General features: G+C 37.0%; 3 protein-coding genes across 6 annotated transcripts in view; all 3 read right to left on the bottom strand.

The window, feature by feature from the left end:
• Nucleotides 1-508: 508 nt before the first annotated feature.
• Nucleotides 509-2,285, bottom strand: Tbp (TATA binding protein). The gene is made up of 5 exons (XM_066298158.1): nt 2,057-2,285; nt 1,781-2,004; nt 1,468-1,619; nt 1,143-1,413; nt 509-1,087 (listed from the first exon to the last, which is right to left on the bottom strand). Exons 1-5 carry the CDS (start codon nt 2,100-2,102, stop codon nt 839-841), a joined length of 942 nt encoding a protein of 313 aa, XP_066154255.1. The 5' UTR covers nt 2,103-2,285; the 3' UTR covers nt 509-838.
• Nucleotides 2,286-2,481: 196 nt separating this feature from the next.
• On the bottom strand, nt 2,482-6,262 carry cos (kinesin-like protein costa). Its single transcript, XM_066298136.1, has 6 exons — nt 4,730-6,262; nt 4,387-4,523; nt 4,085-4,254; nt 3,178-4,029; nt 2,884-3,124; nt 2,482-2,826 (listed from the first exon to the last, which is right to left on the bottom strand). Exons 1-6 carry the CDS (start codon nt 5,983-5,985, stop codon nt 2,624-2,626), a joined length of 2,859 nt encoding a protein of 952 aa, XP_066154233.1. The 5' UTR covers nt 5,986-6,262; the 3' UTR covers nt 2,482-2,623.
• Nucleotides 6,263-7,514: 1,252 nt separating this feature from the next.
• LOC136347820 (interference hedgehog-like) overlaps nt 7,515-12,811 on the bottom strand; it is a 52,233-nt gene continuing 46,936 nt past the window's right edge. For 2 of the 4 annotated variants that reach the window (XM_066298138.1, XM_066298137.1), the window contains 11 exons: nt 12,317-12,546; nt 11,960-12,261; nt 11,744-11,874; nt 11,396-11,692; nt 11,050-11,299; nt 10,769-10,980; nt 10,251-10,498; nt 9,852-10,071; nt 9,616-9,798; nt 9,231-9,382; nt 7,515-8,282 (listed from right to left, as the gene is read on the bottom strand). In XM_066298138.1, the coding sequence (XP_066154235.1) occupies nt 8,112-8,282; nt 9,231-9,382; nt 9,616-9,798; nt 9,852-10,071; nt 10,251-10,498; nt 10,769-10,980; nt 11,050-11,299; nt 11,396-11,692; nt 11,744-11,874; nt 11,960-12,261; nt 12,317-12,546 (2,396 nt within the window). In that variant the 3' untranslated portion in view covers nt 7,515-8,111. Of the gene's footprint in view, nt 8,309-8,453; nt 8,793-9,230; nt 9,383-9,615; nt 9,799-9,851; nt 10,072-10,250; nt 10,499-10,768; nt 10,981-11,049; nt 11,300-11,395; nt 11,693-11,743; nt 11,875-11,959; nt 12,262-12,316; nt 12,547-12,811 lie in introns of those variants that run through there. The other 2 variants (XM_066298139.1, XM_066298140.1) reach the window with 2 other exon arrangements.

Genomic DNA, 12,811 nt, shown 5'->3' with positions numbered 1-12,811 from the left:
GACTAGTGGCGTCTCATAAGCACTAAGTACTGCATTAATTCCTAATCGAGGGCAATTTCCTTTTATTGTATATGTTCGTTTTAGCTACTCACCTTTAGATGGCGCCACATAGAAACTATAAAAGAGTACTTAACGTAATGACATATAGATAGCACCACTTCGAGTTTCAAGTAACCTTCAATGCAAATTAATGTTTTTCACATTGCGTCGAACGGCCTTCTAAAATTTAAAATCGAATACCAAATATGTTTCCGTTTGGGAGCTAGTAACGTACGTGGCGTTTGAGTCTAAATGACAACATACCGATGCACTTTTTCAAGATATTTTCCACTTTTAGGAGCAGATATTCAAAACACAAGATAATTCATATTTTTTCGGAATTAATCAATAAGAAAGGAATTGCGAACGCACTCTTGGAACCTAAGATGCCACAGAATAGTGAGAGCAGGGCTTTTTTTTTATTGTTTCCTTTCATTTCCTATAACGGAAATGGGAACGAAAACAAACATTTAAAGCCAATATTGTATATTAATTTTAACCACCTTCCGTTTAACAAAATAAACCATTTTATCGCAATACAGTAAAAGAATAAATGAAGTTCTGCAGTCTAGTACATGTTCCTATTATATTCAATAATAATACAGCCCTGTATGGACAAATAATAATTACACATTAAGTGTAATACAACTAAAGCAGTCTTTGAACTGGCTATACAATCTATCCGTAACAACGTACGCGAGTCAATGAATAAAAAAAAAACAATTCCAAGAGAACATTTAAAATTACAGGATTTAAGTGTCTCGAAATGCATAGATAACACAATTCAGAAAAAAGAATTTTACTGCTTCTTAAAACTCTTTAAAATTGGATATATGTTATCGAATGCCTCGTAAATTTCTTGTCTAACTTTAGCGCCAGTCAACACAACTTTGCCAGAAACGAATATCAGTAACACTATTCGGGGTTTCACCATGCGGTAGATTAACCCAGGGAATAACTCTGGTTCATAGGAACTGAAGGAACTGTGAGTGAGCACTAAACCTTCGAGACGGATCGGAAATTTCACGTCGCAGCTACCCACCATATTCTTGAAAATAAGAAGTTTTATAATAGTTCTAACACAAATCAGTTGCTAAACTTACCTGTATCTTGAAGTCCAAGAATTTCGCAGGAAAACCCAATTTTTGTATTATTCGTGCATATTTCCTAGCTGCCAATCTTGAATCCTCTTCACTCTTGGCCCCTGTGCAGACCATTTTTCCAGAGCTAAAAATCAACGCCGTGGTCCTCGGTTCCCTTATCCTCATTATCACAGCAGCAAAACGTTTCGGATTATATTCAGCATTACGTGCATGTAAAGCAATTTTTTTGAGTTCAAGTTTGCAATTTAAATTTACGGTGGAAACAATATTTCTGCAAATAGAACAGTAGGGAAGATAGAAATTTTTAAACAAAAACAGAAATTACTGGAGTTGTGGAATGATTCCTGGATCAGCAGAATGTGGAGTCATAGGTGTCATAGGCGATGGGGTAGCTGGACCAGTAGTGCCGACGCTCATGTTTGGTGTGCTTCCACCAGTTCCGCCCAAATTCACCATTGATGACATCATACTGTGTTGCTGGAAATTCACACTAATGTTTTTTGGTCATATTTTCACAAAACAGTGAGTTTATAGAGTTTTCATTTAAATTGAAATATAACAGAAAACAATTTCAATCTTCAATTCGGTCAAATAAGCATTTGGTAATTATTGTTATCTAAGACTCATAGAACACTTACAGGAGTTTGAGGAGTCATACCACCATGTACAGACCCCATGGGCATAGAGAATCCAGTCACATATTTTGTATGTGGTAGAGTCATAGCACTGCCCATACCCAAGTTGGGAGTGAGTCCACCCATGGGAGCGAGTGGAGGCACTTGACTAGTGACAGGTTGCTGTTGTTGTTGTAGGGCATTTGGAAGAATTTGTTGGTCCTCCTCTGGCTGGTGCAAGGGGGTACCTTTAAATTGGGAATAATGCTTCTTCGTAATTCACAGCATTGATATGATTACCTATACTGGGTATACTGAACCCAGGACTGGGAAGCATTTGATCCATTGCATAAATGGGACTTATCTTTTCAAGTAAATTCAGAATACACAAGTGAAATAGACGAAAACGAAATTCTAGTATTTTTTAATTATTTAATAGGTGAGGCAATATTTTCACAATTCAATTTTACTTATACATACTTAAACGAAACCATTGTTTTGTTTATTTATGTTGACAAAAATTATTATTATATGACTTGTGACATTGACGTTCTTTGAGTGTCAAAATCTGCCCTACAAAAACAAGCCATTTTTATTGTTTTGGCAACGTCGATATTTCATGGAGCTCTTAAATATTTGTTAATCTTCAATATTAAATATTTGTAGTGCCAAACCAAAGAAAAACACATATTTAAGGTAAGGGAGCGAAAAAACACTTCATATAATTTTAGATTATATTAATTTTATTCCTTTCTGTATTATGATTATTATTTATTTCTAATTGCGCAACAACAATCATATCCCTTATGGAACATTACACACACAAAAACATTAAATTGAATTTTATCACACACACAATCATTACTATTATTCAGTATCACTATTGGCTTGTTGAATAAACAGTTTGTTCTTTGTCCTCGTTATTTTCGCCTGCGGAGTGGGGATTACGTTTTGAAGTTGTCTGGGCACAATTTCCGTTCGTGCTATTCGAGTAAATTTTGCGATCAAACTACTTTTGTCTACTTTAGTACCGCTAGCGCTGCCCGCAGTTCTCGTTATCGCTTGTCTTCCTGTAAGGGTATATTTCCCTATACGATGTGTCGGTGAAAATGACCAAAAAAACTTACCAAATAATCTTATACCTCGGCCTTCTTCGCTTCCCGTATCGTTGGCCAAGTGTCGCAGTACAAGATGGATTTTATCCTCGTATTGCTGATGTAAATGAACAACCTTCCGTTCGCCCTCCAATCTAACCTGTTGCAAATTATGGCTCAGGTTCTGAACTCTGTTGATTAAAATTTCGTTTTGACTTTCGTAATCGAACACCTGCAACTCTAATCGCTTGCCGCTCAATCGCAGTTCGATAACCTAGAAGACCTTCCCTAGATTAAAAGCAAATTAACTGTTAGAACTACTATCACTTTCTGAAAATATCGATATAGCAACATCCGCATTTCGTTCTCGCTCAAATGCATCAAGCGGTCCATTAACATAACGTCACCCGGCTCCTCCACTTTTTCTACAGTTTTATCGTCGGTGCTTCGATGGCCGCAAAGCAACTCATTCTTGTACTCAATAGCCAAGTCTATAGCTTCGATGGCCTCTTCGTATTGCAACAGTTTTTTCTCCTGAACATCGTTCAAAATCTTTTTATTCTGAGACTTGGCGTCAATTTGACATCGCTGTTCTACCAGGTACTCCCGCGTTTTACGCAAGTTCCTGATCTCGTGTCGATATCGTTCGAGTTCTTCTGTGGAGATTGAGAGGCTCTCTTCCATGTCGGAGTTGGAGAGCATAAGTAGTACCAGGGCCTTGTTCTCGTCGGTGCTTGTGGCGTTGTCGCTTTTTTTCTCTACCAACAAAGACTCGTACATCTGCCGCCTTTTTTCCTCTTTCTTCCTCATTTTAGAGATCTTTTCCAATTGCTTTTTCGAGGAAAACAAACTTCCTTCCAGCTCTGCTAAACGCCTATCGTCGTCTTCTGTGATGTTTTTCAAGTCTTGCGCGCTCTTCAATTTGGCCTCTACCTCACCCAGTTCCTCCTTGTATTTCGTTTCCATGAAGACGTTATTTTTTTTATGCCAGAGTGTTACTTTTTCCTGCGTGCTCTTTATCTCCTTTCGTAGTTTTTGGCATCGCTGTTCGATTTTCGAGTGCGCGCTTGATTTCGTTTCTTTATGTTTCAACAGTTGCCCTATAAGGATTTGCTTTACCCCAATTGTTTGATTTAAATCGGCAATCTGTTTATCGTAACCCTTTATTGTCAGTGCTATCTACAAATAAGAAAAAATAAATTCCAATTCACTCTTAATTTCTGAAATACCATACTTGTTTTAAAATCCTCTTTCTATTCTCTAAAGTAATGGGTCGCTGAAAAGACGCTTTTTTATCACATCCTTCAATTACATCTTCTCCACTAAAGGTCAATGAATTTATAGCGTCATGCTTCTGTTGAAGTTCTTCCAACGAATGAACGCTATTTCTTCTACCTCTAGCACCTATACAATATTTTCGATGAAGTTATCAACCAATGAAAAATAATATTTAATAAATCCTTAAATTGGGACAAGGTTACAATAAAATAAGTGAAAAAAGATCAAGGGAGCGGGCAATGTTGAAGGAAAACTTACCTTTGTCATGATAAGCGTAACCAGTAGAACTATTGGCGCTGTCAATAAGAGGTGTTCGAGAAGCCATATCAGCTCCGTTACATTTGGTGACTAGATTATCGGTTTTCTGTTGAAATTCCGTAATCAAATCATCCAAACTTAAAAAACAAAAACATAATAAGTAAAGTTAATAGTAAAATATTAGAAGCATATACAGGATGTATTAAATGTTCACTGTTGCTACATTTTTAAACATTTGATATTGCTATCTGCAATTTGCTTAGCTGTTTTGAAAAAACATTCCAACATCCCCAATTTCAAAGATATATTCCAATTATGGGACACCCTGATTAGCAAAACTCACCCACACTGTTCGTCTTCAGTCAAGCTGTCATCAGTCTCGGAATGTTCCCCTTCAGTACAATCCTCAACATCTTCCTCATCAATCCTTTCTAAAGATCTGTGAGGTTCTGAGGTGTCTCTCAAACATTCCTCACATTCTTGTTTGAGCATCAACCACTGGGATATCTGATCCAATTCAGACTTTTTCAAGCAACCTGTACCAACCAGATTTTGGAATAATTCCTCTGCATTTACAACGAGTTTTAAGAGCTGATTAGCAGCAAATTGAAGTCCGAAAACATCTAGATTTTCTTGTCCCACCACATCCTGAGTTGTTATGTAAGAATTGATTGTCACATAATTGTTAACAAATTGGGCTTTAGAAGCTACTGCTAACGTATAGGCAGTCTCTCCAAAGTCTTGCATTAAAGGCGAGATGGAGCATAGGAGGATGGTCTTTGCTCGGCCCCCGAAAGAGTCCCTGAGAAGTGTGGTTAATACTGACTGATTGTATGGAATTTGACCAGAAATTAACTGTGCATTTCTGATATATTGATCCGACAGAGCCATGATGCAATTCTGCAGTGCTTGCAAGCCTGGATCATTAGGCAAGGTCTGTATTTGTCCTCGGACATCCTGAATAAATAATTTCTCACAACCTGCGAGATCAGCAAAACTGGCTGTTGATATCTTATGGTGAACAGAGGAATTGACAAACCATTGCTGTTCTAAAGTAACTGTAAACAGCGAGTGGGTTTGTTGGTTTGAAAGACTGGACAGCCCTAATTGAATTAATTGAAATGCATCTAATAAATCTTCAATTTCTATGGAAGAGTTTCCCAATAAATCTTGGATGGTTTCCCCCACAATCTGAGACCAAGTTACATGTAAAGTCCACAACCGGTCTTTGCTTTTGTCACTTTTAAGTAGGTCCAACACTTCCCTTATAAAGCGAGGAACAATACCTTGATCGGCCTCGCTGGCAGCACAATGAAGACCTGATCCATACAACATATATGTTTTTCCTGTGTGTTTTTGACCAAATGTTACTAAGCTAACATCACAACCTTCCAAGAAATAAGCTACCAAAGGCTCTGCCACACTTTTGTATACTAAATTTTGTGAGCAATTTGAAGGCAATGCATGATTTACAGAATACACATGACTATTTGATACTTTTATAGTGTTATTCAACGGATCACTTTCGACACAGATTATGTGTTCTTTATTGTCCCGTAACGGACATAATCGTACAGCAGTTTCCACACGTGTTTCCATGTTTTAACACTACAAATTCGTAGCTCGGAATTTGAACAACATCGAATTCCTAGGTAATATCGTCCATTAGCAATTTCTTGGGATCAATGGTTGTTGAAGAAAAAAGAAATACTATTTCATTTTCGCTCTTTCTTCCCTTCTGATTTATATTCCAAAAAGCATCTTCAATAATGTATTATCACAAACAATTTAATTGGAAGGAAAAAACATTAAAAACCTGAAAAAAATAATAATGAATGGAATGTAAATAGGTAATGGCGCAGGTGCGCCGCTCTATAAATTAACTCTAACCAAGTTTTTTTTTTAATTGAAAGGCTAGGTTAAACCGCACTACACGCCACATTGCCGTTTCTTTACATTTACATCACGATTTTTTTATATATATTTATTCTACAGGCTAAGATTTAAAAATTACATTTCTCATGTGAGGAATATACTAATTATCAGATCTCTATTTGAGAGTGTTGATTTAATCTAATTTTTAAAGACAGATTCAAAACAATCACAATTTTTTTGCTTTAATGTAGATGTTACGCAGCGTTGTCATTTCTCGTTGTGTCTAGGTTGCAATGATCTTACTTGAGGATTATCGTTGCAGTGATCGCGTAAGAAATTTAATTTCAAACTTGCACAGGTATTGTTAGATTGTTTCTCGTTTAATAAATAAACAATTAAGTTTTTATATTTTTAAGCGAAATTTAAATATAACTTAGTAAGGGTTCTTGATGTCATGGCGAAGGAAAATGAATCGTAATAAATATCAGAAACTAGGATTAAAACTTGGAGTAAAACTCGTACAATAGTATACGGGGTAAAACCAAAACTAATTTGGAGTTTTGGTCTCACTCCAGTACTTTTGATTATTGTTAAAGATAGTGGAGTATTATAGCTGATGTGCTTTTTAACCACAAAATCAGTCGAGTTTTGAGTTTTTTTTTCTTACAAAGGGACCATCAAACTTGTAACAAAAAGATTTTGGTATAATTACACATAATCCTTTATTTTATATATTATTTATATTTATACATACGTACCGTTAACCCCCTCTTATCAACAGGTGCAAGAGTTTTACCAGATAACATGAAATTATTAAATTGAAAAAACAATAGGAATGTGAGGCGATTTGAACTACGAATCCAAAACCATTTAAGCTGTCGCTTAACTCATTAAAACACAGCAATTTTGTGAAACTTCTTAAATATGTGTAAGATGTCTAAAAAAAGTTTATACACGCTTTTCTCGTTGTCTAAGTGACCTGATAAAATCCTTACACCTATTAATAGGATGGGGTTAATTGTACAATATATATTAAGTACACAAACATGATGGTCTCCTTGTTAGTATGAGTAATGTTTTATAACTTGGAGTAATGATTCATTTTTATGTTCGTTCTCTTTATATCATTCGTTGATATTACTTCTTGCCCTTGAACTAACCTGCTTCCTCCTTTTCTTTCGAAAAGCCTTTGACTACTAGTAAGCAAATAAAAACATTAAGTTTTCTACCCAGCAATAATTAGTAAACGCAACTATAAAATAAAGCCTTTATTCTCGGTATCAAAAGCCTAAAAAATCGGACATTGCATTTGCAATATATGCAGTGCTTATCGAATTGTTACATACAATCAGTAGTATGTAACTATTATTCAATCTTGATCAGAACGTATAATCTGCAAGACTGAAATCTATCACATTTTAAACTTCACCGGGCCTTAACGTAATCTTAATCGTACGATTCATTGAAGTCTACGTTGGTATAAAATGTATAAAAATGAAAATATTACCCAACACAATAAATAGCTTAACTATTCCCTACTGGAGATGAACAAAACTGTTTACACTACGACTATTCAAATCTAAAAATACTTCCACACTTTATACAATATATAAAATAAGTATATACACTAGTGCGAGCTGCGAGACAAAACTTATTTCAATTAGGCACAAAACCGTCTTGGTTCTTTTTTAAATTTCGAATACAAAAAACAACCAAATGGCAAAAATCCCATATAAGTCCTAAGAACTTCTGAAAGAATATTTTGTCTTCTTTTTATCACAGAAACGATTAATTTGCTAGACTCGGAACTTCCCCGTTTGAAAATTCAGTCGACACTACTATAGTTAATTTTACACGTAGTTACTACCAGTGGAACAGTCTTCTCTGCTCCGACGAAGCTGCTTTTTATGTTGGTGTTTGACGTGGCCGTCCGCACTCTCCGAAAGTTGGGCGTTCAGCCGCTCGGACTGGTGACGCACATTGTTATTGGCTAGATTTCGCATTTCGATCACGGTCGGATTCTGGAAAAAATCCGATCTAGAAATGTCTGGAATAGAGACGAATTAACCTAGTTTTAGTATCGCTTTGGAGGAGCGCAGTGAAGGTTCGTCAACTATTCTCTCTTGAAGAATACAATTATTCTTCGTAGACAGTTGACAAACCTGTTGCTGGGACAAAAATAATGCATATATTGTAAGTAAAATAAATCAAAATTATTGCCCTCGGATTGTTTATGTCTAAAACTATTTCGCATTTACAAACACTTAATCCGTAGTTGTTAGTGAGGCATAATTGAAGAATGCTACGCAAAAGGAAAGACAAACGACAGAACAGACAATAGTAATTATTAACTTTTTGCCATATATTCCTTACAATATTTTTAGGAGGTTTTTACTGATTACCTTTTTTTTCATAAATTTTGTTTAGAAGTAACGCCTCACATATAAGTAGGTGTAAAATTGCGCATTGATTTCAGTTCAGTCAGACTAGAATGAAAATCTTTGTTAGCATTTTAGTGGCTGCATTTATACCTATGAAAACTTGTTATAAAAAGACGAAAACTAACAGAATTAAAATGTATGGAATGTAAATATGTAAAATATGTGAAATGTTCTGGAAATTCCTAGTCTCAATAGCCCTGGAATGGAAGTTTTCTGTTTATACAAGTTTACACAAAAACCGTGGTTCCTCAGCTTCTAGGACGAAAATATTTTTAGCGCGTTTCGTTTTACATACTCATGTGCCATCCAATTTAGTTCTCTTTATTTTCATTTTTTTATACAAAGTTTTTCCTAGATTATAATGACGGCTGCCAAAATGTCAAGAAAGATTTTCGTCTGAGCCCTGAGTTTAACTAGGAATAGGGTGCAATTCAACTTCTACTTGTGTGTGACGCGTTATTCCTCAACAAAACAAAAGAAAAAAATGGATAATCTGTGTTTAAGTAAATGTATAGAACATATTATTACCTTATCAGCGTCTGCTAAGGGGTTTGAAGTGATGGTGATTCTATTCCCGGGTAAAGCACATCCATTGGTTCTGTGTAGAGGTTTCGGTTCTACCACGTAGTCACTTCCGTCGGCTTGGATGTGGTGCTCAACCGCCGGTTTATCTTGTTCGCCTACAAGACATTATTCTAACTTATAAAAAAACTCAGTTACCGCGAAAGTCAGATGTTTATCCTCCGGCTGACGGGCGATCACACTGGCCGAATTTGATAAAACGAGTGATGTTAAAAATTGAACAAATATCTTTATCAGTTTGTCGTCCACCGTCAGTGTCTATTATTTCAAGAGGCGAAAAACATTTGTTTCGATGCCAACTCGACATTTAAAACGGAATATCGGCCAATACCTGAGAGTTTGTTTTTCTGCCATCTCCTACAAACAAACAGCAATATCACCCCCGTCGCAAGTAGTCCGAACACGATTACGGACACCGCACCAATAACGTAGATGTTGTTATCTGGTACGCTTGTATCTACATTTTTGCTCGTTGGCGGAACCGTAACTGTAGTCACAGAACCTGCGGGATTAGCTAAAAAAAAAAAATCACAGAAAATCCCTACAGAAAATAACGTTTAGTTTTACCGGCCGTCCGGCCTTTCATCAATGGACTAAATTCCCCGGCCAACTTCTGAGTGAAGCTTTGCATTTTAAAATCGTAACTGGTGTCCGGTTGCAGGTGATCAATTATGGCACTTCTGATGTCCTGACCTTCCACTGGCGTCATCATATAATCGTCCCCTGCTCTTGTAGCCAGGATATAATTAATGTAGAATCCATCAATGGGCACGTTGAACGAATTGCACTATAATAATATTAGAGGTTTGATTTCGTATACAGAAATGGATCTGTAGACAGTGATGTATTTAATGGCCGAACTGTTTAATGACGAATAATCTTATAACTGCGATTGTAAAAAGTAGCTGCCTAGGCATTACTTTCGTCATTTAGCGATTCTACAGACAAAAAAATGCGTTCACTTACCTGCCAGTATATTTGAACCGCCGTATGATTAACGGTCTCAATGCGCGTGATTTTACAAAGAGGCAACGGGTTACGTTGCTCGAAATCGAGAGTTTGTAAGTGAAACTTTTTCGACAATGGGCTCAATTTGCAGGCGTCGTTCAGGTACACTGCGGCCACGCGAAATTTATATATGTGGTCGGGAGTGAGTTCCGTGATTTCATGGGCCCTTTGTGCCGAAGGAATTTCCGAGTTTGCCGTATTCCATTCTAAAAATTAACGTGCAAATGCGACAAAGTTGTAAATACTTTTGGTTAACTGTCAGTTCCTTTTTTTCCGTGAGAAATAGATGAATATACCTCAAATCAGGAGCTTATAGAGTTAACGTTTGACTTGCTCTTGCTGTTTTAATTCGAAAATTTTCCTATTCCAAGTTGACAACGCCGTAAATACTTGTAGTTAACTGATAGGTATTTCTTTTGGTGACATATTATTAGAAAATATTCATCATTGGTACTGAATCGAACCTTTGAACTAACCTGAACTGCTTCTATAACTATCTTTATTGTTGGTCCCAAGCCCTAAGTCTTTATACTGTATCTTAAAAAAGTTAATGGGCAGTCCGTTGTTTGTCGTGACGTTCCATCGAACCACCACAGTTTCATCGTTTACCCTCGAAATCACTGGTCGACTGGGCGGGATCATTTTGGCCGGTTTATGTTTAGGAGGCCTTTTTGTATTCGGAGATTTTCTATAATCGAAAAGGATTAATTATCCCAATTGCACCGGGGACCCAGAAGAATCAAATTTCTTGACTTACTTGTTTTTATGTCGCTGCCCGCCATGCATAGGCGTGGTAATTTCATCTATACTGGTCGCTATGGGAAACACCCTGATGCTTACACTACCATATACAGTCTTGACAATGTTGCGGGCAAATATCTGCAAATTGCCCGCGTGCCGTTTTTCGACAGGCCTGAAGTAAATTTTATTACCCACTGCTTCGATTTCACTATCGTTTAATACGGAGAACCCGTTGAGAAACCACACGATTTGTGGCTCGGGAACCCCTGAAATATCGTCAACGTCATAATTAAATTTGCGTAATGAAGCACAAGAACAAACTGACAAACCTTAAACTACTATTAAACTTTAAACCTACATACCTTTAACCTCGCAGCTGAAATCGAGGTTTTCTCCCTGTTTAATCTTGATGGTATTATTAGAGCAATTTATGCTCGGCTCCTCATTGTAATTAACGGTGATCTCTTGGGACAATTTCCCCTGAGAATTTGTATGGGTACAAACATACACTCCGTCGTCATTTGACGTTACATTTCGTATGATAAGACCACCTGGCACGATTTCCATGCGACTAGAAGGCATTTGGGAGCGAAGTTTAATCCATGATACTTTGGGAACGGGATTTCCCACAGCGGAACACTCGAGAAACAGACACGCATCTAAGGTAATGCAATGTGGAATCTCTTAATTTATCACAATGTCAAAAATACCTTTAAGAGCAGTGTACTTCGTTACAGGGTTGGAAATGAAACTAGGAGCTTTCATGGGTCCATTATGAAGAACTTCTAAATTAAGTACTGCATTAATTATTTTCTTTTCGAAAGTGTTTGTTGTGGTGCATCTAAAAATTAGAATAAGAAAAAACATTTGTTGGTACTGTTTCAACCAGTTTAACGCAATACCTCAACATCAACATCAACTCTTACCTGTAAGTGTTAGAGTCGCTCAGGCTAACATTTGAGAGTATCATACTCCCAATCTTATCCGCATCTTTAGGATGCGATACGTACTGATCCCCTTTTTGGTAGTACATATACGCGGGAGGATTGGATTCTGGTACGTAACACCTCCAACTCACCGTGTTACCTGCCTGCACCGACACCGAAATTGTTTCTTGGTGAGGCATTGGACCCATGCGAGACAGAGTGACCCGCCAGGGTACCGAAGCAACCACCGAGGCCCCATAGTATGCCAAGCATTGGTAATCGCCCACGTCTTCTTCTTTCAGCTGCACAAATTAACTTTAAAATACTTCAATTAATAATTGGTACTGATCTTGTCACCTTCAAAGGTAAAACAGATTTATCTCCTTTGATGCTGTAAACATTCTCGGGAATTAAACGATAACCAGGGTTGCTCAGTTGAATGTTGGCATTGCTATTGTAGAGCTCCGTTGACGGGTAAAATTTCCATTGGAATTGGTCGGGCTCTATGTTCATATCGCAAGTGAGCATAGTTTCGAAGCCTACCGGTAGAGTTATACGTTCCGGCTCTACTTCCAGGTGTTCGAAGTCTGATGAATTAGAGATGAAAACAAACATGTTTCATTTTTAAAGGGAAAAAACCATTTTTATAATAAATAAATGACAAATGCATTTCACAAATGCCCAATTGCGCCAGAGCGACGAATGCAGAAGACCACACTGCGTTCGCCGTATTTTCAAAAACGTTGTTTTGATGTAAAACCTATAGTACAAATTTTTGTAAATTAAACGGCAGCATAAGATAAAGTAATATACGATATGCAATATTTATTTAGGTCGCAAGTCTAGTAGGTT

The sequence above is a fragment of the Euwallacea fornicatus genome, chromosome 30, assembly GCF_040115645.1.
Source record: "Euwallacea fornicatus isolate EFF26 chromosome 30, ASM4011564v1, whole genome shotgun sequence".
In the NCBI taxonomy this organism is placed as follows: Eukaryota; Metazoa; Arthropoda; class Insecta; order Coleoptera; family Curculionidae; genus Euwallacea; species Euwallacea fornicatus.
Note: the sequence above shows the minus strand (reverse complement) of the source record. Positions and strands in the feature narration are given on the sequence as shown.

Excerpts from the sequence above, each read along its gene's own strand:
- Tbp (XM_066298158.1), bottom strand. The coding sequence starts at position 2,102 with ATGGATCAAATGCTTCCCAGTCCTGGGTTCAGTATACCCAGTATAG. Across the intron at positions 1,414-1,467 it reads GGAATCATTCCACAACTCCA|AAATATTGTTTCCACCGTAA; the intron begins GTAATTTCTGTT and ends TTCTATTTGCAG. Across the intron at positions 1,088-1,142 it reads TCTTGGACTTCAAGATACAG|AATATGGTGGGTAGCTGCGA; the intron begins GTAAGTTTAGCA and ends CTTATTTTCAAG.
- cos (XM_066298136.1), bottom strand. The coding sequence starts at position 5,985 with ATGGAAACACGTGTGGAAACTGCTGTACGATTATGTCCGTTACGGGAC. Across the intron at positions 4,524-4,729 it reads ACTGAAGACGAACAGTGTGG|TTTGGATGATTTGATTACGG; the intron begins GTGAGTTTTGCT and ends TTGTTTTTTAAG. Across the intron at positions 2,827-2,883 it reads CCGAGGTATAAGATTATTTG|GAAGACAAGCGATAACGAGA; the intron begins GTAAGTTTTTTT and ends ATACCCTTACAG.